This window comes from Eurytemora carolleeae, unplaced genomic scaffold (genome assembly GCF_000591075.1).
Source record: "Eurytemora carolleeae unplaced genomic scaffold, Eaff_2.0 scaffold133, whole genome shotgun sequence".
In the NCBI taxonomy this organism is placed as follows: domain Eukaryota; kingdom Metazoa; phylum Arthropoda; class Copepoda; order Calanoida; family Temoridae; genus Eurytemora; species Eurytemora carolleeae.
The window spans coordinates 107,644-131,054 of record NW_019396188.1 but is presented as its reverse complement, the minus strand read 5'-3'; the positions used below and the strand labels follow the sequence as shown (position 1 = coordinate 131,054).

Below are 23,411 nucleotides of genomic sequence, written 5' to 3'. Positions count from 1 at the left end.
AAAAAAAAAAAAAAAAAAAAAAAAAAAAAAAAAATTATTCTCCCAGATCATCAATCATGAATTTTTGACCCCGCCCCCCCCCTCTCTCCCTCCCGTGGGGGGGGGGGGGGTAATGATTAAAAGTATACACCCCTGAACTGAATGAATAACATGCTGATTCTACCTGAAAAATGAAAGTGATAGTTTTGAAGTGGAAGAGCATAATTCCTTTAAGAGCTGGAGAATCAAAGTTTTTTTCCATTAGAACCGTTTCTACGTACTCCCTGAACAAGATTAGTTACATAAAAACGCCTCTCTTCCTGGAAAACTAAGGGAGGTACACCCCTTTGAAAATGTTGGGTGCGTAACTTGAAAGAGGGGTTGCCCTCTGTCTTCTGTCATTCAATTTCAAAATTTTATTGAAGAAAAATACAATTTTATACAGGGTGTCCCACGTAACATTACAGTTGTTGAAGAGATTAAAATGTCTTCTTCCATAATTTGTTACGTTGTTTGTTAACAAAGAGAATAATTAAAAATATTGTATGGGAGTCATCTTGTAGTCAAATTGATTTTAAAGTCAAATAAACTTGAGTAAAAGATTTTTTAACGAAATAAATTGCAAGAAGTCTTGAATATTTAATACAGTATATGGAAAAAGACATTCAAAAATATTCATCAACTGTCATGTTTCGTGGGACACCCTGTATGTTGTTTTGACCCACCTAATCAGAGTTGGTTTTGAATATTGAGATGAAAAAAACACACTAATTTTCATTTGTATCACACAAAATTAATTTCCCAATTTACATATTTGCAATAGTGGGAAATTATGTGGGCGTTTTTTTAAAGAAAATAATGAAAGTATCAATAATAATTATAGAAGATCTGAATTCTGAATGATACAGAGTGACGCTTATTACCGATATTTAATGTTGGCAATTTTAAATTTGATAATCAATTCTTGCTCCCTCAATAAAAGTTATCCCTGCAGGGTATGACCAGTACGGGATATCTGAGAGGAATTAAATTCATCCGTAGATTTGGTTAGGATGCAGATTAACGCTTAATACCGAGGTTTACACCACTACAGTTCTAAATTCTGAACATATATACCCCTGAGGTTACCTGCATTCTGTACATATATACCCTTGAAGTTACCTGAATTCTGTACATATATACCCCTGAAGTTACCTAAATTCTGTACATATATACCCCTGAAGTTACCTAAATTCTGTACATATATACCCCTGAAGTTATCTGAATTCTGTACATATATACCCCTGAAGTTACCTGAATTCTGTACATATATACCCCTGAAGTTACCTAAATTCTGTACATATATACCACTGAAGTTACCTGAATTCTGTAAATATATACCCCTGAAGTTACCTGAATTCTGTTCATATATATACCCCTGATGTTGCCTAAATTCTGTACATATATACCCCTGAAGTTATCTGAATTCTGTACATATATACCCCTAAAGTAACCTAAAATTCTGTACATATATACCTCTGAAGTTACCTAAATTTATGTACATCTATACCCCTGAAGTTACCTAAATTCTTTACATATATACCCCTGAAGTTACCTAAATTCTGTACATATATACCCCTGAAGTTACCTAAATTTTGTACATATATACCCCTGAAGTTACCTGAATGAATCCTGAAAGATGAACGGATTAATGACATTGACTCCGTTAAGAAGATGATCAGCCATGAACCGTGAAATTCTTCCTTCATTTAATAATCCAGGCTGTATCACCTGGAACGGGATTTGATAAATTAAAGAAAGAGATCGCTAAACTACCTACTGCTGGTTCAAATCCTGAATTACCGATTAAAAATAAGAAATTCATCATGATATGAATCGGTGATTCAAGATTGCAACCTCTTCAATATGGAGAAAACTCTCCTTTTAAAGGTGTACGTACCCCCCCCCCCTGGAATAATTCGGGGAAAATTTGAAAGAATGACTAGCTTTAACTCCTTTAATTCGATTTTCAAGGATGGATTCAAAAAGAAGTTCCCCTGCGGCGCTTTCTAACCTTCCCCCCCTCTCTCTCACACTCACTCCTTCCAGGGTTACTTAAATTAAACTGTTACGACTATACACGTAATTTTAAATGTTCCCAATCGAGGAGTTGCATGTCAAATTCACAACGGTACCCTTTACATCTCAATCTGAGCGACAATGAAGAAGATATCGTCGTTAATTTCCTACATCACTAATTACAATAGGTCCGCACGACCTTTAATTCAAAATGATCAGTTTTAAGTGGGAAAACCAGGACATCATTATCATTTCTTCCCAGATGAAGGGTTAAAGGGTAAACCGTGCATGCAAGGATACTTAAAATTAAAAGGACAGTCCCTTTAAACCAATTCATTAATTTAGTAAAATTGTCAATATTCATTTCTCCAGATATTTTTTTTTTGGATATTGATTATTTAGACTTTTTTCGCTGAACTTGGGAAAATAAAATATTATTTTTAGAGTGTAGGGGGGGGGGGGGGGATAACTGGAAATAAATACCCCTGTGGCGGGGGGGGCAGAAAAATTCTGTTAATCGTGTTTTACCTGACGAAGTATATGTTGACAACGTTGTTTAGCAAGACGAGCCCCTCCTTTACACAGATTAAACTCATCATGTACTCCAAGAGATTTTCCAACCAGATAGAACATATAAACAACACCTTCCAGACTTGAATCCGCCTAAAACCAGATTGAATAAATAAACAGCACCTTCCAGACTTGAATCCATCTGAAACCAGATAGAATATATTAACAACCCCTTCCAGACTTGAATCCATCTGTAACCAGATAGAATATATTAACAACATTTCCAGACTTGAATCCATCTGTAACCAGATAGAATATATTAACAACATTTCCAGACTTGAATCCATCTGTAACCAGATAGAATATATTAACACCACTTTCCAGACTTGAATCCATCTGAAACCAGATAGTATATATAAACAACACCTTCCAGACTTGAATCAGTCTAAAACCAGATAAAATATATACATTTCAAATGTTATATAAAAATCATGACTAATATACAAATAAAATAAATATAAATTTGAATTAAAAATTATTTCTTAGTTGTTAGCTAACTTCCTTGTATTTAAATAAACTTTACACAAACACATTTTAATTAAAATTTTTTTTAATGGGAAATAAGAAAAATATTTTTTAGGTCAACCATATTTCGAGGTATCCAATATCCATCGGCCACCCCCCATCCCCTTTAATTAAAGAGAGAGACAAAATGAAACCTAAAAACCTACCGTATCCTTGACTCCTATTTTGTGAGGAAACATGAGAAGAGGGCCAAGAAAGCCCCACTGGGTGATCACCATATCGAACTGAGAAATAGATTTTCCCTCAATAACTGTATTTCTACCCTTAGCTGCAGCAGCACGATGCAGCTGAAGAACTTGCCGTAGAGAACTCTTCATAGAATCCACACCTGCATAAAGTTGCAATCTTTATTTAAAAAACTGAAAACATATTTATATGTCCGTTTCAAGTGCGATATGTCCAATAAAAAAGTACCCTCATCAACTATAGTTTGTCTGATCTAGAATAAACTAGATATCCATGATTTCTGTTTAAAAATATGATTTTTAAGTTGTAGGAGCTCAATAAACGTGATTGCAAAATTCTTACTACAGAAACAATGGAGAAAATTTAAGAAAATAATATTTTTTCACACTATTGGTCAAATAGGGGTTTAGAGGGTACCATTGTTAATCAGGCAGGGTCCTCATTAAAACTACAACGATAAATGGAAAGAAAGTTTAAGAGAGAAAAAAGGTCGCAAAAGTTCGGCCTAGAAAATATCTATTATCTAATGTAAAAATTGTCACTATCGGATCCTGGCACGAGAAAGAGGTTGTCGACGCCCTATTTACCAGTTCCATGCTCAATTAATAATGGTGGCAAAATTTTATAGACTTTCTTGTATTTTCTTTCTTAAATTTTCTTTCTTAAAATTGAAAAATTCCAATTTTGGTTTCTCAATAAATCTAACTTAAGGATATATGCAGTAGAAACAAGGATGAATTTGATAATATTCAACACATACTAAGCTCAAGAACGACGATGTATTCCCTCTAAAAGCTTAAAGGTTTCAAGTCTAGTGTTGTCAGTGAAATAGTTGTTAAATAATAATCTTACCTTTAAACCACGTGACTGTGTGGTTGAGAGTTCTTAAATATCTTTGAAAGGAAAGAGCTGGGGTACCAGATTTACCTTAAACGAGACAAATATCAAATATTTAAAGTAATGCTTAATTTCAAGTAATCCTCTTTACAAAGATGACAATTCCCGATTTACAAGGGTTCCTATAAAAGCTTAGTCTGTTTATAGTTTTAATAACTGATTAATTTCAATTACGTAAAATGTGACATACGCACTTCTACTACAGGAAAACATGAATTTTCTTTTGTAGAGAAACCAAAATTAAAAATAATCACTTTTTAAAACAAAAAAAGATGATATTAAATTCACAATTTATCAGACAGATCTTTTACCACTGTGAATCGGGTTTTGCCATCTTTGCATGGAGGATCACTTGAAATTACGCTTACGGTCCCTTTAAGAAGTTTTTAACGAACTTAACTTTAACTAAAGTTCGGGTCTCAACAAAATGCATAAACCTACATATTTTTTGGCCAACTCTGTAGACAACATTTAATTAAAAATTGTCTCAAAAGATCAAATCTAAACTCTGATAATCAAATTAACCATCAATGCTATTGGGGTAAAGTTTCAAGTTTGTACAATCCTAAATCTGGAAAATAAAAAACCCCTATTTACACCACCTTACTTATTAATCTACATCACCTTATTTATATATATCTACACCACCATGTTTATTTATCTACATCACCATATTTATTTATCTACATCACCTTATTTATATATATCTACACCACCATGTTTAATTATCAACATCACCTTATTTATATATATCTACACCACGATGTTTATTTATCTACATCACCATATTTATCTATCTACACCACCTTATTTATTTATCTACACCACCATATTTATTTATCTACACCACCTGATTTATTTTTCTACACCACCTTATTTATTTATCTACACCACCTTAATTGTTTATCTACACCACCATATTTATTTATCTACACCACCTGATTTATTTTTCTACATCACCATATTTATTTATCTACACCACGATGTTTATTTATCTACATCACCATATTTATCTATCTACACCACCTTATTTATTTATCTACACCACCTAATTTATTTTTCTACACCACCATATTTATTTATCGACACCACCTTATTTATTTATCTACACCACCATGTTTATTTATCTACACCACCTGATTTATTTTTCTACATCACCATATTTATTTGTCGACATCACCATATTTATTTATCTACACCACCTTATTTATTTAACTACAGCACCATATTTATTTATCTACACCACCATATTTATTCATCTACACCACCATATTTATTCATCTACACCACCAAATTTTTTATCTACACCACCATATTTATCTATCTACACCACCTTATTCATTTATCTACACCACCATATTTATCTATCTACACCACCATATTTATTTTTTTACATCTCCATTTTAATTTTTCTACACCACCTTATTTATTTATCTACACCACCATATTTATTCATTTATCTACACCACCGGCACCATATTCATTTATCTACCCTACCTTATCTATTTATCTACACCACCTTATTTATTTATCTCATTTATCTACACCACCGGCACCATATTCATTTATCTACCCTACCTTATCTATTTATCTACACCACCTTATTTATTTATCTACACCACCGGCACCATATTCATTTATCTACCCTACCTTATCTATTTATCTACACCACTTTATTTATTTATCTACCTCCCAATCTCATGCTAATTTATTTGCATAACCATATTTATTTATCTACGCCACCATAGCTATTAATTTACAATCCGTCATATTTATTTATCTACCTGTTAAATGCAGAATACGAACTATCGTTGGAACAAACATAAGAGAATAAAGTCCTATCAACATATTGACGAGTACTGAGAAATAGTTCTGATTAAAGTAGATCTGACCCTGGATCACCAACTCATGATCTATCTCAAGATCATCTCCAGCTCCCAGATCATGCTCTTGGAGTTTACCAAGCTCTTCCAATCGTTTGAACCAGCATTCTTCGCCATATTTCCAGGTTTTGATATTTTCATTCTTTTTAACTTCACTTTGGCTCATTTTACCGACAAAGTTCCAAGGGAACTTATAAAGGAAACCTAAAAAAAATCACAAGTATAAAATTTTATTTTAAAAAAAGGTGTACACTAGAGAAGGTATTAAGCACAATTTGACCAGGTAATAAACAGAATCCCCCACCCCCTCAAACAGTAAAAAATTCGACATGGGATATTTTTAGTTTGTACTTGTACTGGTGGCACAGCTTGCTCTGGCTAGTTGAAATTTGGCCCGGCACATAAAATGAACTAGAGTGTACACTGTACATAGTGAATGGCATATGGATTGTAATGTAAAAAAACACTAATAAATGAAAATAAAATTTTAAACAGATATTCATTACACGGGTATTTTGGAAAATGGGTTGTTTTCCCGAATTCAAATAAAATTACAGAATATAAAAATTTAAAAAATCGACAAATTTTAAAGCAAAAAACAGAATTCAGAAAACTAAAAAAATTTAAATCTAAAAAACCAAAAATTCGTATATTACCCGGAAATCGAGCGATAAGAGATAAGAAGGTTGTTAGTGCTGCTTTAGGAAAATTGCCTAAATTGCATGTAAGTTTTTGTATATTAAAACTTATTGTTCCATTTACTAAAGGAAACGTTAACACATTCACGGTTCACAGATAGTTGTAAAATAAATCTGAAGAGACTTTAGTTCTCAGGACTTGATGATAATGGTATTTACTCTTGTTGAATTGTTAATGTTTGTTTGTGGTCTTGGAAAATAAGAGCAGTTAACAAAGAGATTTAGAACGACAAAAAAACCATAATGGGGATTTTGAGCTTCTTCAGAAGTTTTTATTCTCATCAACTTTATTAGAAGTATGTAAAAAATTAACAAAATATCAAAAATATATCATACTGAAAGATAATATTCAAAATTATATGATACTAGATGAAGAGCCCGGCGATTTTTTAGCCTCTAACACTCCCCGGCCATCCTTGAGTGTCCACAAAAAATTTCAGTCCATTCGGTCCAGCCATTTGGCCGGCTATAGGCAACATATATAATATATATACGAATGTCTTGTTTTATTAATTATATTATAGTAAGCTACTTTTTGAAGCACTCTCCAAAAAATGGTATGAAATATGTTTAATTGTACGTTATCAGCAAACAAACAAACTTTTCATCTATAAATAGAATATGTTTGGACTTTTTAGAATTTTCAACATTTTGACTTTTCATCTAAACTAAATTTTTTTTTTAAGACGGGGGTCCGTCCTAGTATACAATTTTTGGACCCCCTCCCCCCCCTCTCCTGTCAATTTTGTACAATTAATTTTTTTTATTTATTTTAGGGTTAGGTTAGGTTAAGACAATTTCTGGGCCGAGCGCTACGGCTAAGATAGGCTCAGGGGGCCGAGCGCCGCGGCTAGGACAGGCTAGGGTGCCGGGCCTGCGGCCACATGATCAATTGTATAGAAATATGCTCTGAGTACACTGGCAGCCAGAATATCCAACCTACTCCAGTCTTCCATACTCATAACAGCTCCAAGAACTATCGGATCAATGCTCCTTTGGACATCTGGGGGAATTATCCTTGTTATACCTGTACCATGACACCTCACTCATGCAAAATTGGAGTCAGATATCCAGTTTTAGTTACTAGCTCCATACTTAACAACTGGCAGGGATTGCGATCCATCAATGGATACCCTGGAGATCCAATCCACATCGAATATATATCCATCCCTGGAGCAACCATCAGGGATCTCCATCATGCATTCCGAGCTGAGTATGGTAATACTCATAGGCCAGTCGACGTGATCCTGTGCAGCGGATTAAATGATTTGATTGCGGGCTCTAGTAGTGATGAAATTATGCAGGATATATATGATTTCAGCAAAACCGTTAGAAGCATCTGCCTCGGCGAGAACAGAGCATACTGGAGCAGTTTTGCAGCAGCAACCCTACCCTTCCCACCTCAGCTAGTATCTCTCTGTGAGAAGGATAGAAAACTCAAGCATAACTACCGGAATACCCTTGTCAACATCACAACAAGAATTCGAGAGATGAATCGAGGTGACAAACATCCCCATATACCAACAGACATGGCTCCATGCTTCCACACCTGGGGTGTTCGTATCATGCAACACAACAAAGTGATCGGACCCGCTAACCTCATGGAAAATTTTGCTGACCACCGACTAGTATCCTGGAAAGGCACTAAACCCAAGCAAATGCTTCATCTCTCAGATGCACTGAAGCTAAAGATGGGCAAATCTATAGTGACATATTTTAAAGTGATCTACAGAATAACCGAGGACAGTTTTAGATCTAAGAATGAAGCTCTAGCTCATAGATCAACTAAAGCCAAAAAATAATGTCCCCAGCCACCAAAGTTCAGTTCAGGTTCAAGGTTTATTTGATAAACTATATAAACATTATAAATTGGTTAACTATCCAATGTTTTGTGCATTTCTCGATATTATTATTTTCTCGTATTCTTTCTTATTTGTTTTCTAACCTCTTCCTATGATATTAGACGAGAAGTCTTTATTTACCCTAGACGAGAAGTCTTTTTCTATTTGCTATTTTCCATTTTCTATTATAATCAAAAAAAGAGGTCCTTTTTTATTTCATGTAGGATCATATTCCAGATCTCAGAGTTGTCAAGTCTTTACTAGTTTAAATTCCATACTTTAAATTAGAGAGTAATTTGCGAGAAGCATTTTTGTAAATATATATATAAATGAATATTCGTGTGTTTTTATCATTATTACACAATTTTCTCAGATCTGTACCATTATTGTTTCAATAAAAAGTTTGAAAGAGATGTATATAGAGGATTGTATGTGTACTCCGTATAATGAGGAGTGTACGTGTACTATGTACAATGAGGAGTGTATGTGTACTATGTATAATGAGGAGTGTATGTGAACTATGTATAATGAGGAGTGTATGCGTACTTTGTGTATAGTGGACTGTGTGTGTACTATGTATATTGCGGAGTGTATGTGTACTATGCATAATGAGGAGTGTATGTGTACAATGTATATAATGAGGATTGTGCGTCCTTATATTATTGGAATATGTAAAATTATATGGGTAAAACTTTTGCAAGTGTATGTGTACTACGTACATAGGGGAATGTATGTGTACTATTTAAATTGCAAGTGTATGTGTACTATGTACATAGGGGATTGCATGTGTACTATGTATATTGCGGAGTGTATGTGTAAGTGTATTATGTATAATGTGGAGTGTATATGTACCATGTATATAGTGGATTGTATGTGTACTATGTATATTGGGGAGTGTATGTGTACTATGTATATTGGGGAGTGTATGTGTACTATGTATATTGGGGAGTGTATTTGTACTATGTATATTGGGGAGTGTATGTGTACCATGTATATAGTGGATTGTATGTGTACTATGTATATTGGGGAGTGTATGTGTACTATGTACAATTATTTGTACGATGATATGAACAATAAATGGTGTACTTTGTTTAAGGTGTACTTTGCCTGCTGATTGGTCATGTACTAAACTTGAACACAATAGAACCTGCTGCAGAAAATATAGAATATTCTAGATTTCAATTGATCTCTGTAACTCTCTTATCTGTGCATTAAATGTTGAACTCCATTTGGGATATTCCTATGTAGTTTAAATATCGTAATCTTTATTATTTTTTTATATAGAATGTACTTTTGACAACAATCCAAAACAATCATTATTACACATTCCTTTTTGGATTGTTTTGTCTATATTTTTATCAGGACCCAAATTTGGCATAGTTTAATAAAACCAAATGTTTAGAATAAGCAAATTTGAAAACAATTGATTTTTTAAATATTATGATGAATTTTGACGCTGACCCTAATAATAAATGATCCAAAAACAAACCAACTCAATGCACAATTTTGATATGTTTTTAATCTATTACCAGCCAAACTAAAACACTAATAGGTGTAGAACAAGGAACAATTCACAACAATTTACTTATAAACAGAATAAAATTGTATTTTCAATTTTCCATATCTTCTGAGATCCTTTCCACTATCTCCATATCCAATTCCAATTCCTCAGCTGTGGTTTAGTACTTAACCTATGCAAACAGTGTATGTACACTTAATTAGATTTATAAATGATCTTGAAAATGCTACTTCTACAGGAAATGTTTAATACAACAACTGAATTATATCTGAGATGATTTATTGCCATTCACAAACCTTTTTATGTCTTTTAAAACTTACAAATAAATTATCTGGTAACCTTTAAACAAAATATAAAGATTTAACAACTTGTCTGAATCTTGGGACGCAAGCTCCATTATGTTTTAACTAAAAAACTTTTAAATAAGTTTTATATTAATTAATGCATAGTATAATACTTACTTTAGATGTTTTAAGAGAAATTACCTATGTTATTCATGCCTAATAATATCAGGCATATTTTCTTAATAATATCAATGTGAACCTTTGGGAAAATAATGTGTGAAAAACTCTTTCCATGTTATTTTCAAATAATAAGAAAGGAACAATACTACTAGCATTGCAATTTCTTATTTTAAAAAAAAACTTTGAATTTCAAAAATCTGGTAAAGAGGTTTATCATAAATAAACTATGCGACATGGATAACATATTACTTTTTTCCTGTTGATTAATTTACAGTTTCCTACACGCTTTTAGTTCTTTTATGTTTAGAAGTGCATTACAATGTAACTAGTACTTACAAATTCTTCGATGTTTTGTTGGATTTACTGTTGAAGTGGTAGTAGTGGTAGAAGAAGTAGTAATAGTAGTAGAAGTAGTAGAAGAAGTAGTAGTAGTAGAAGAAGATGTAGTTGTAGTAGTTGTGGAATTTATTGTAGAAATAGAGGCATTAGTATTTGTTGTGTAAGTAGATGTAGACATTGAAATAGAAGATGAAGTATTTCTAGGAGTGGAAGTTAATGTAGTTTCAGAAGTAATATTATGTGTAATAGAGGTGTAAGTATTGGTAGTAGATGTAGTATTTGATGTAAGAATTGAAGTTGTAGTGGTTGTTGAATCAGTTGTAGTAAAATTAGTTGGTGTAGTAGTTGATGTAGTAACTTCAGTAGAAGTTAATGTAGTAGTTGATGCAGTAATTTCATTAGTAGTTGATGTAGAAGTTGATGTAGAAGTGGATGAAGAAGTGGATGTAGTAGATATTTCAGAAGTAGTTGATCTTGAACTAGATGTAGTCGGACACTCTTTCAAGAATCCAGTAATACCCAGAGCAGGTAAATATTCCACTCCTGTTTCGTTCTTTAGAAAACAGGAACCTGTCTTGTCCCAGAAGAAGCTTTTACACATTCTATATCATAAAAATACTTATATTTAATTGACCCACAAACAATTCAAGATATTACATTTGCATTTTTGATGTTTCATTCAAATGGCTTCACGCTTATTCATGCTATTTCAGTATTGATTGTTTCAACTATCGAGTTTATTATCAAAACAGAAAAATTAGAAAGACGAGAAACCTATTTAGACCTATAGTAAATACTTTTTGTATGTATTTTACGACATATTTCCTTAAGCGACTACATTGGCATCCACACAAACTAAAGCTGTTGATTCCGCTAACTGAAATAAATATAATTCCTAATTAGTAATGACAGATTTTATAAAATTTTAAGTAGAGTGCAGGTTTAAAAATATCTGTGAAAAACAAAGATATGCAAAAAATACCTTCCAGAAAAGTTGTCCCTTTGTACTCTTTATCTTGTTCAGAACAATATTCTGTATTAGGACAACCTGAAAATGATTTAATAAACGTTTTGTAAGATTAGAAAAGTTATCCCGTTGTACTCTTTATCTTGTTCAGAACAATATTCTGTATTAGGACAACCTGAAAATGATTTAATAAACGTTTTGTAAGATTAGAAAAGTTGACAAAGTCTGAAATATTTAAAACCAAATTTTGGAGAGCAGAGTTCATTCAATTGTTTAGATGAGAGTTGAGAAGACTATTTTAATGAGATTGCAACAAGGATTATTTGTTCTTTACTTATTTTGGTATTTCTTTACGTTACTTTTTTTCTTCTCAAATTTCATATTGTTGAGATAAAGAATTAACCTGTTTCTCTGAGGCTCCTAACCTCACTGGAACAGTTATAGATTCCTGTTATGCAAACAGGATCTAATAAAGATCTGTTATCTGGCTTGCACCAGCAGGCATTCGGGGTAAGAGTGAACCTCGTGCTAACCCATTATTTTATCTCAATTTTGTTAACGTTTGTATCCTTTCTAAGAAAAAAACATAATCCTATGATACTTTTTCTACAGGGTGTCCCAAAAAACATGGGAATTCAGTGACACATTCAATATTGTCTTTGTTATGAATTAGCATTGTAATACCTGATTTCAACAGCCATTATATTATTATGTCTGCTATAGTTTATTTTATGAAAAGGATAAAAGACTGTAAACAATATGTCTATAATGTCTCCACAAGATGAACAGTGAAGACGGACAAGCTTACTCTGTTTGTATACTGCATTTTTTTTGTTTTACTAAGTACAACCATGTAGTTCAAAACATAAACAAACAAAATGTGAACATAGCAGACAAAACTCTTACAGATCATAGCTTTCTCAGTAGGTATCACTATACTAAATCAAAGAATTATTTAAAAAGACGATATCAAATTTGTCACTGAATTCCCATGTTTATTGGGACACCCTGTATATCTATATCAAGAAGGAATTGGTTTATGCTTGGGTTTTGAAATATTTTTCAGTTTATTAAATAATTTTTCCTTATGCTTCAAAATTTTATGATAAACAATTACAGGCATGAAATATTTTTACTAAATTATGTAGTAATAGTAAAAATGTGGCATCAAACATTATAGAAAACGCTGGGTATAGCAACAAGGCATATTTTCCGTGAGAATTTTTTTTATATTCTTGAGAAATTAAACGTTTTTGTAAAACATTGTAGCTTATCATTGTCATTATCATTATTTCTATTTTTTTAAGATACCCTAGAGTAGATCACTATACAACTAACTAGATTAATATGTACCTTTGAACTGCTCTCTATTGTGTTCAAGGTCCCCTAGATTTTATTATGTACTGACAACATAAATGAATGTGTATATGGTTACAAAAACTATTTTATGAAAATGATATGTACAGTTTTATTTTTACAAAAAAAATTCTCAAAAATATAACAAAAATTCTCCAGTAATGCTAATATGATTTCATAAAATTCAGTTCACCATTTAAATAAAAGGATTTTTTGAAAATTATATCTACTTTATACTGATTATTTAAGTTCTCAAAAATATTAAAAATTTTCTCCTGTAAAATATGCCTTTTTGCTAAACCTAGCCATTTCATATTTTGGATTTCTTTAAAGTTTGACGCCATTAACGTAAGAAATGAAATTGACTTTTAGATCATATAACAAAGAGTCAAATACATTAATAATGATGTAATTTTGAGATTAAAGAATGTCCTAATGTTTTTGCAGAAGCAACTGCATTCAGAGATTGTTCTGATATTGTAATCAACTAAATAACATTACAGGAAAAATAAAGAAAAATATAACTGTCTAGATTGTATCTTGTTTAGGGTTTCCACAAAGCAATTTTAAGCAATTTGACCAAAATTGTGAGTTTCAGACAGTTCAGTCAAGTTGCAGTACAGAATTAAACATCTTAAGGTTTATTAAAAAATTTAAATAAAAATTATGATTATGCTTTACAGAATGGGTTACTTTTAAGTAAAAAACTACAAATTGAGGGACTTAAATTTATAAAATATTAATTAGGAAATTGAAAATCAAAAATTGAAAATTGATGTCTGATTCTTTCTGTGGCCTTTGGTTTTCCTTTTTTAAGTATAAGCAATTGTATGCCGAAAAGTGCAATCTCATTGATAAGTTATGTATACAGTTTACTCACTTTTAATCAACCTTTAGCTCAACAAAAGCAAAAATTTCATTTTCTTTTCGTAAAAATTGCACAAACATTTTGCAAATGAAAACCCTCTGTTTGTACTTACTTTTTAGATTTTTATCTGGAAAGTTTATTCCTGGCAAGAAGCATTCATTCTGCACACAGCTCTCTAATAAAATAGAGTTGTATTCAGTAAATGTGTTTTTTTGTGTTTATTTATAAAAGAACTAATGATATTCCACACATAGTATTTTGATAACAGTCCTCGTAGCTGTTTAAGTTGTTTTTCAACAAAGTTGACTAGCTTCAAATATTTGATTTCCAATCATAAAATAATTATTAAAACTTTATTCAATCCAACTTTATTAATTTTAAATGAATATTTAAATATTGTCAGACTGAAAAACAAGTGGAATTAATGTTTTCAACAAAAAGTAGGTATTGGAACATTTCATAGAAAGACATTTTATAGAAAGACATTTCATAGATAGGACATTTGACAGACAGAGAAAACTTTTATAGAAAAGATAATTTTTTTTCCTTCATCCAAGGGTTTTTATCTGATAAATAATAACTGTTATTTTATGTCTCTCTGAGTTTTCTTGTAAAACAATACATTGATAACAAAATATATGTATACTTAGTCTCAGACTTATTTGACTGAAATTGACAATTTAAGGAACAGCTGAAATAGTTCTTCTTCCAATTATCAGCTTGTTTTATCAAATATCTGAACCATTATTATCTGTGACACCCTGTAGTTGAAGAAAATATAAGCACCTTTTGCCTTCGAATCTACAGATTCAATTGTAGTTGAGATTGCTGCTGGTATTGTTATTGCTGTTGTATCAATTGATGGTGTTAAAGTGGTACTCTCCAGACAATTAAATGCACCAGATATAGCATCAAAATTACTGAACTTTGACAGGTCTGCACTCAGATGACAGGTGCACCAGTTATTGGACTTGAACCATGTGAATAATTTGAATCCAGTCTTACATTTGCAAACACAGTCCTCAAGGGAAACAGAAAAGATAGGAAAATCTAAAGATAAAGTTCATGTAATTTAGAAGTAAAGCATATTTATTATCTTATCCACCACCCTGGACTAACCAAAGTTAGAGGCATTATTATGTTTCTTCAATTTGAAATGATACAAGTTTTGGTCTATAATTAAGCAATCATTAAACTTACAGATTTGTTTGTTTATACTTTTCATGCTGGCAAAAAAGTATTTCAAAATAAAGGCTTAAAAATTATGCTTTTAGGACAAGTTGTGATCGAAATGACAGAAGTCAAAGAACCATGTTTCTAGAACTTAAACGAAAACCCTATCACTTACTTTTGGTATTATAACCTCACCCCCCCCCCCCCACAGTAGGGGTTAGGTTAGGTTAGGTTAAAAATGGACTAGCATAACCTAACTTACCAGCTCCAGATGTATATACATATTGTGAACCAAGATGATAACACAAATTTTCCATACAATCTTTAGGGACACCTTGGATATCTATTTCAGATGTGCCAAGGACAGTTGGACTATTCCAAATAGACGGGGCAGGTGCATAAGACCCTTCTAACATAGAGATCCTAAAACATATGGTTATATACAATATTCTAGTCTTAAGACCCCACATGGTCAAAACTCCAGCCCCAACTAACAGTAACCATGTATACTTGCACATACAACAGAGGCTGGTGTCCTTCATTAGGTCTTTCCCCCCTTAAGAGTTGCAATTCCAACACAATGTATCATGTATTTACATTTAACAAACACATTTAAAGCATAAATTACAAGCTTCCCCCGTAATTGATTTCTAAACAATTAATAATCAACCTTAAAAATTTAGCCAGCAAAGTTGGGCTTGGATGATACTGAAATGTAATACATACCAAAATATAAATTACAAGGCTTTTAGAGCACTTCACGCCCATGTTCTATTCTAATTGTGAACATGTTCTCTGTGAATACATTGTAAAACAAAAATAAATAAAAAATGTTGCGGGTTTTATAAGAATTTCAAGGATATTTAAAATTTCCAGAAACCAAGTATTGTTAGAGGCCAATTGTTGAAAATTGGATCATCCATATACCTTCCCTGGGGTAACAGAAGGTCCAACAAAAAATGAAGGCCCAATCAGTTCAACTGTTTGGACGTTTATTGGATACATACAGTCACCCTTATTTGACAAGGAGAGTATATTGAGATACATGCCTTTCACTTTAGATGGTTCAAAAAGGTTTACGCCTTGAATTTTCCCACTTTCATGTTTTAGTAAAGTTATTATTTTTGTATTTACATAACCAAAAAAGTATTTCTTCTTTCTATATTTTGAATTTTTAAAATTTCCTCTCAAATTTCTACTTTTATTTATTTTAAAAATAACATCAACAGCAGAACCATTACCCCTAAGTCAAATCACATGATCTCAGGGAAAGTTTCTGGTTGGTTGAAGCTGAAATCACATGACCTCAGGGAAAGTTTCTGGTTGGTTAAAGTTGAAAACTTTTCACGAAAAATATGCAATTGTTTTGTTATATTAAGAAGGTACCAACTAGCAAGATTAATTCTACAAAACATGGAAAACAAAATTTATTAATTTTTTCATATTTTGTAACTTTAAAAACCTGTTATATCCAAAATGAGGTGAAATACAGCACATTCAACATTTAAGAGTACTAGCACTAAACCAGCACATCCTATAGCTGCATCCCTCAGCTCAGTTGTAATAACTCCTAATTCTAGCATAAAGTAAAATTCCTACTGCCAACTTTTAGTAATAGTCAACGTGTATTAAAATTCAACTCTTTGTTATTTAGTATTTTGAACTATTTATCTTTTAATCAACATATTGTACCCACTCATTTAATTTTCCTCCTCAAAACTTTGCTTATTCCATGCCTGCCCCCCCCCCCTTATTTCTTTGATACCTGTACCCCTTTACTTTAAATCATACCTGCACCCCCTTTATTCATTAATATCTGTCCCCTTGTGTTTTTTTTCATACACGCCTCCCCATATCTGTTTTCATCCATTCCCCTTCATTTTTTTTCTCCCCACGTTGAAAAGCGCCTTAACCTGCATTCCATTCCATTTATAAATGATATATTTAGATTTAGTTGCTCAAATATATAAGAAATGATTAAAAGTTGGACTACTCTTACTTGTTTCTAAAGCACCAATTGGTATTTTGCTTTTATAAAGTTGGAAAAGTTTGAATATTTTGAAAACCATTTGAAAGTGATTAATACTGCACAGAGAGGTGTGGGAAGGAAGGGGGTTGTAATATAAAATTGAAAATTGATAATTGATTTAAATTATAAAAATTATATCAACATTTAACAAATTAGATCTAAAGAAAATATAAATGGGATTTGTAACAAATCAACTTGTTTACCGCATTTTATTTTTTTCTCTTATCCTGAGCTGGTAACTTTAAAATTGAATTACCTTTAATCCTGAGTCTAAAACTAAAGAACGAAAAGTTTTGACTTAAATTTTAAGTTCATGGTTAAATGCCACTTTTGACTTAATTTAAAGCTGAACTTTAACAGGGAGGTTAAATATTTAACCCTTTGGTTAAATATTTAACTCACCGAAATCGACGAGTTAAAATTTAAACACAGGGTTAAAACAGCTGATTACCGAATGCCGATACTTACATAATAATTCTTTAAATCCTTTTCTCTGATTGGTTCAGATTTTTCCCGGGAAATTCAAATTTAAAATTGAGAAAGTTTAATATTTAATTAGCTATTCATTATTTTACAGAACTTTTAACCTGAAACTTAACCCTATCCCCGCTGGGGTACTTGAAAACCAGGATACGCTGGGGGGGTGTCAATTTGACCCCCCCTCTAAATCCCATGTTTTATGTCCAAATATGACAAATGATACATCATTAGAAAGCTCTTGTGCTCTACTTTTAGAATCTGCAAAAAAATTTGCAAATTTGCGAAAATTGAATTTTTTATCGCAAAATCCAGTTTTATAGTAAAAATGTTTGCAAAAAAAAATTTGTCCAAAAAATGACAAAAAATACATTTTTGAAAAGCCCTTGACCATGCCATTTCAAAATTTTAAATAACCTGATTTTTAATCAAGAAAAACTAAAAGTGTGCAAATTTCCTTTGACAGGTTGTTCGCAAAAAATTTGCAATTTTTTTTCGCAAAACTTGTGCAATCCGTTTCCTTATGTCATAGGCTTTCCAAAAAGCTAAATTTTATCAAAATCTGACAAGTGAAAGTGGGTCAAAACAAAGATTTACTTTGCTACAGGCAAAAGCAGTCATTCAGGCAGTGTGCCTGAGGACTCAGGCAGTTAGTATTAAAGCCCGGTTTTAGACCTAAAGGGAGGGCTTTGGGTATGTAAGAAAAGTCAGAAAATTTCAACAGCCTCAGACCAATACTTTTTGAGTTATGTAAAAAAAAACTACAGGGGGGGGGGACTTCACCCCCCCCCAGCGGGAATAGGGTTAAAATTCGTGCATTCTTTAGTTTTAGACTCTTGTCGCTTAATCTAAATATCTAATGTGAACACTTTTAACTTCTTGCTTAATCTGCTCTTTTTGGATATCCTTACAGTATCAAAGATACAGATATGATGATATATTGATTGGACTTATATATCAGATTAAACAAACTTTCAATTTCATTAGAGTGAGCTCTTCACTAATTGGTTTTGAATTAAATAAAAATTGCCTTAAATTGAAATAAACAATATTTTTGTTCACTTGGGCATCGTCATTATAGAGATCATTTTTCACAGACAAAAACTATTTTTTTATATTCATTCTATCCAAAAACTATGCCCAATACCCATCTTAATCTATAGCGTCCTGTTCTTCAACCTGTCCTAGCTGCACCACTTAGCCCCTAAATGGTAAAAACCTATCCTGATCCTCAAATAATTTAAATGTCCTTAAATTTTTAAAAATTGATTGACAGTAATTTTTATTAATTGAAAAATTAGTTCAATTGAACAAATTGAACATTAGTCCAAAAAACCATTAAACCAAACTTAACTTGGTTTAGTCAATCATTATTTTAATCATAAACAAGTTTTTCAAAATTAGATTGACATGCTAAATTTCATTTTCAAATTTCCTGGCTGATTCGCCACTCTGATTGGTTGGATTTTGTACACTTTGTTGGGTACACAATACACATATAAGATCTTGAAATTAACATAAAGAGGAGATTATGAATCAATCTCAATATCCACATTCCACAATTCTAAAGTTTTTAGCTCTTATCATTCATAATGTTTGGATGTTCATTTGATTTGCTACTGTAAAAATTGATGCAATCAGAAAACTCATTCAAATCTTATAGTGAGATTATGTCAAAACTCATCTCGAAATAGTGCTGATCAAAATAGTCAATTTGATAACAGATAGTTGAATCAATAAATTGGTTGGCTATAAAATAACTTTTGCAATTTTGGGTATGTCGGTAAGAGAGTTTTAAGTCATCAGAGACTATCATGTTGGGGTACCAAAATGTAACTATCTTTAACTTAAATACCTTATTTTTAAGTGAAAGTGTGTAATTTAAAAACAGAAAGTACCATTAACAAATGGATTAATTAGTTTTTAGCTAAGAATAAACTACCTGAATCTGAATGTACTAAACCCACTTGCACATATTTTGAATATCTGATTAAGTTGGTACCACATAAAAAATGGGGGGGGGGGGGACACTAAACTTGAGTCATTTTTAAAGTTTGGCCTAAAACTGACATAAAGAACCATGACCTAAAAGAACATGCATATGTGAGGACTTATTTCTCCCTATATGGGCGAAAATGTAAAATCCGTTTTACTCCAAAACCCATTTCAAACCATTTAAAACTGATGACATTGCCAATCTTCAAGGAGCAAATGCCGTAAGGAAGAAAAGCATGTTTGTTGGTTGGTTTGAATCTAATTTTTAGCTCTAATTTTACAATGAGACAAAATATTTGTTGTAATTCTGAAATAGTTTTCAGAAGAATTTTAAAATGTTTTACGCCTGTTTGTTTCTTTCTGGATTCATGATTTTTACCAATGGTCAAACTCCAAATGATTTAAATAACAAAATATCTTATTTCCTTCAAGATCTTACAGGTGCAGTAGATAAATAAATTTAAGAAAATCATAATTTTTCGAATTGATTATAGGAGCAAAGTTATCAAAATCTGTTGAGAGAAAAAGGTATTGTGACAGGTATTCTTTATTTAGAAATTACACTTTTATTCATTATATTATATCTATAGGACTGAGGACTTCCTACAAATAAACATAGGGTAAAACTTCTAAATGAGACAAAAATCTAGCAAGACAAACATTAATGCCTAATGTAGAAGTCCAGTCACAAATCGCAATGCAAGAGACAAGTCAGACATCTGTGATTTCAAATTTAAAAAAAAATTTAATTACTATTGTCCCACTGAGTGAAAGGGTTTACTTTTATTACAAAAAAAATATTAGTAATATGTTTAGGTTTTAATAGAAGCCATGTCGTCTTTAAAATCTTAGATCTAACCCTGCATTCCTTTATTATAAGCAATCAAAAGTAAAGACATTTAGACGGAAGATGATTGGGTGGGGCTAAGAAAGTGCTACGAGGGAAGGGGTGCAGAGACGCCATGATCCCCGCAAAAATTACCTTTGAGCCTCAGGATTTGCAGAATTACCTCCAGGCCCCGCAAAACTGGTCTCCCAGCCTTAGTGACGTCACCAAGCCTCCCGCCATTCTGTCTCCACGCCCGCATTTTGGTCTACGCTTGTTGATTTTATTTTTTGTTTAAATTTATTGGCTTAACCAAACAAATATCAACATATATCTCTTCATAGTAGACTCCGTCATAGTTTAAAGAATCGTCTAATCAACAAATTTGACATGTTAATTCATTCAATTGTTCTGGAGTTGTGTTTCTGTAAAAGTTTACATTAAAATGGAATGAGTAAAAGATGACCTTTATAAACGACATATCTAATATTTTTGAAGGCATCATGATTTGAAGATTTTCTTTACTCTCGATTCCTTAGCATTACATTTTATCTTAAAAATGCAAATTAATGAGGATCTGTTCTAAAATATACAAGTTTTTGCCCCCCCCCCCACCTCTGTATATAAATTTTTTGGTCAAATAAATGAATTCTCTCACTAAAAGAAAAACTATTTAGGATCAAATTTAACTTATTAAAACAAGAAGATATGACACGAAGCTGCGGTAACCTGTTAGTAAAGCATTAATAGATATTTAGATTATTTTAATTCTTTGTTTCAATTTTTTAAAAAATAGTTCTTCAATATTTTCCAAAGCATACGATAAAATCACAAATACAAGGATTTCACAAAAACTACCTTGTTTTGTAAATTGCCGCTGATATTGTTTAATTCGTATATGAGACCCCTCTAAAATAATATAAATTTTTTTTATGTTTATAAAAAACTGCAATAGTTCTTCACAATTTAAGGAATTTGTGAAATTTAGAAAAACAAAATACAAGCCTTTAATCTTAATTAAAATTCACTTTTTAATACAAAATGTTAATGTATCATTCTGAACTATTTCATCATGTTGAGAATCTTTTAAAAAAAAGGTTCTTGGTGGAAATAAAAACCAAATATTTTTTTATTGGCGCCAAAATGCGGGGCGTGGAGACAGAATGGCAGGAGGCTTGATGACGTCACTGAGGCTGGGAGACCAGTTTTGAGGGGCCTGGAGGTAATTCTGCAAATCCTGAGGCTTGGAGGTCATTTATTACGGGGATCATGGCGCCTCTGCACCCCCTCCCTCGTACTGCCACATGTCTATGTTGGTGAGTAAATTGCAGGATGTAGGCTATACTTTCTCCCCTAGTAGAGGGCAGATATGTATATGTCTGACCTCCTAAATATTGGATTTGTTTGATACTTCACAAGTTTTTTGACCTAAGTAAAAAAGTCCTTAAAAAGGATTTGAGTTTTTGGCTCAAACTCAACATGTTTACAACCTTATTGTGTAAATCTTGATATTTCAAACTTAGATTATTTAATTTATCAGAGCTTATAGTTTGAGATATCTAAGAATAAAATTCGAAGAAAATTCTATACCAACCAGAGCTGAAAACTTTAGAATGTGATATCCCTAATACTGATCTGTTAATTAATCTGGAGATTAAATTCATGAGGAAAACAAGCAATATTTGATCTGGAGATAAAAAAAGAGTGGATCATGCATTAATCCTGATATCCACCATTCTAAAGTTCCCAGCTCAGATGTGTCTTATTTAACTGTCCATTATAGCACATGTGCTGCTATAAAGTTTTGTTTGGTTTCTTGATTTTCTCCAAAACATTTTAAATATTTCCAAATAATTTTTTTGATTAAAATGTAAACAAAATTGAAATCAATTTTGTAATTTGACTTTTGCTTTGTTACAAAGCTTATTTTATCTAGATATAGCCATTGAAATTAGACAAGTACACAAACATTTCATAAAATTACCTATAATACTTTTATTTTTGGACTTAAATTGTCTCTATATCTTGTAGGTTCTTGCCTTTTTAATTATATTTTGTCCCTCACTAAAACTTGGGACAATATAAAATAAAAGAATTTCTGTCTAAAACTTTATAACACTGCGAACAAAAATAACAGTGTTATAAACAGTAATAAATTAGTATAAAACTACACTTTTACTTACAGAGAGAATTTCCTTCAGGAGAACTGCACTTCACCGGAAATTGACTTTTCCGTGTGTTTTTTCACTTAAGCTTGTGATGAAATTTCATCAAAAAAGTCTCAAAAACACTTGGAAAAGTAGATTCCTGGTAAAGTTGCCAGTTCTCCCTGCTAAACCCTTGCTAATTAGTTATTACTAAACAGTAGTCAGTCAATATTTTCCTGGAAAAGTAAAATTTTAATTTAAAAGTTGTGACAATGAAGTTCAAATCTGAATTTATATTCAATAAGTAATATACTGAAAATAGATATTTTTAATAATAGATAATTATGGTTTTTAAGTGATATAAAGCTAATTATTGAATTTCAATAGCCTATGCATTTTTCAATAAAGTTCTCCTAAATGAAGGGATCAAATTCAAATTTGAATTGGATTCAGCATATACCCTTTTAATTATTCATATACACTTACTTTCAACCAGGACCCCAATTAACTTTTGAATTATCTTATCATGTGAAAAGTTTCATTTGGATCACTTGGTGTCCAATGATAGATCATAATGTTTTAATTACGATTAACTTTACCCATTATAGGTAATC

The 23,411-nt window shown here is 31.8% G+C and overlaps 4 protein-coding genes and 1 long non-coding RNA gene across 6 annotated transcripts in view; 2 read left to right on the top strand and 3 right to left on the bottom strand.

Moving 5' to 3' along the window:
- The window catches only part of LOC111697631 (uncharacterized), a 12,727-nt gene extending 6,038 nt beyond the window's left edge, over positions 1-6,689 (bottom strand). Inside the window, exons 1-6 of one of the 2 annotated variants that reach the window (XM_023467698.1) lie at positions 6,000-6,689; positions 4,171-4,245; positions 3,279-3,460; positions 2,566-2,700; positions 1,640-1,749; positions 164-263 (exon numbers count right to left, since the gene is read on the bottom strand). In XM_023467698.1, the coding sequence (XP_023323466.1) occupies positions 164-263; positions 1,640-1,749; positions 2,566-2,700; positions 3,279-3,460; positions 4,171-4,245; positions 6,000-6,264 (867 nt within the window). In that variant the 5' untranslated portion in view covers positions 6,265-6,689. The remainder of the gene's footprint in view (positions 1-163; positions 264-1,639; positions 1,750-2,565; positions 2,701-3,278; positions 3,461-4,170; positions 4,246-5,999) is intronic. The other variant, XM_023467697.1, reaches the window with a different exon arrangement.
- Positions 6,690-7,787: 1,098 nt separating this feature from the next.
- On the top strand, positions 7,788-8,971 carry LOC111697622 (uncharacterized; the record flags this gene model as incomplete). Its single annotated transcript, XM_023467689.1, is given in 1 exon segment — positions 7,788-8,971. A coding segment is annotated over 1 exon segment (768 nt). The 3' UTR covers positions 8,599-8,971.
- A 1,236-nt stretch (positions 8,972-10,207) lies between these two features.
- On the bottom strand, positions 10,208-12,004 carry LOC111697650 (cell wall protein DAN4). The gene is made up of 4 exons (XM_023467723.1): positions 11,942-12,004; positions 11,785-11,836; positions 10,957-11,561; positions 10,208-10,328 (listed from the first exon to the last, which is right to left on the bottom strand). Exons 3-4 carry the CDS (start codon positions 11,558-11,560, stop codon positions 10,324-10,326), a joined length of 609 nt encoding a protein of 202 aa, XP_023323491.1. The 5' UTR covers position 11,561; positions 11,785-11,836; positions 11,942-12,004; the 3' UTR covers positions 10,208-10,323.
- Positions 12,005-12,018: 14 nt separating this feature from the next.
- On the bottom strand, positions 12,019-15,796 carry LOC111697644 (uncharacterized). Its single transcript, XM_023467716.1, has 6 exons — positions 15,586-15,796; positions 14,937-15,200; positions 14,263-14,325; positions 13,715-13,769; positions 12,330-12,454; positions 12,019-12,101 (listed from the first exon to the last, which is right to left on the bottom strand). The coding sequence occupies exons 1-6, from the start codon at positions 15,791-15,793 to the stop codon at positions 12,019-12,021; spliced, it is 798 nt and encodes a 265-aa protein (XP_023323484.1). The 5' UTR covers positions 15,794-15,796.
- A 4,339-nt stretch (positions 15,797-20,135) lies between these two features.
- On the top strand, positions 20,136-20,766 carry LOC111697636 (uncharacterized). The gene is made up of 3 exons (XR_002764346.1): positions 20,136-20,265; positions 20,319-20,352; positions 20,415-20,766. It is a non-coding gene; the product is annotated as an uncharacterized LOC111697636 (long non-coding RNA).
- The last annotated feature ends 2,645 nt before the right edge of the window (positions 20,767-23,411 follow it).

Excerpts from the sequence above, each read along its gene's own strand:
- LOC111697644 (XM_023467716.1), bottom strand. The coding sequence starts at position 15,793 with ATGTGGGGTCTTAAGACTAGAATATTGTATATAACCATATGTTTTAGG. Across the intron at positions 14,326-14,936 it reads TGTAGATTCGAAGGCAAAAG|AGAGCTGTGTGCAGAATGAA; the intron begins GTGCTTATATTT and ends CTATTTTATTAG. Across the intron at positions 12,102-12,329 it reads TAGGAGCCTCAGAGAAACAG|GTTGTCCTAATACAGAATAT; the intron begins GTTAATTCTTTA and ends AATCATTTTCAG.
- LOC111697650 (XM_023467723.1), bottom strand. The coding sequence starts at position 11,560 with ATGTGTAAAAGCTTCTTCTGGGACAAGACAGGTTCCTGTTTTCTAAAG.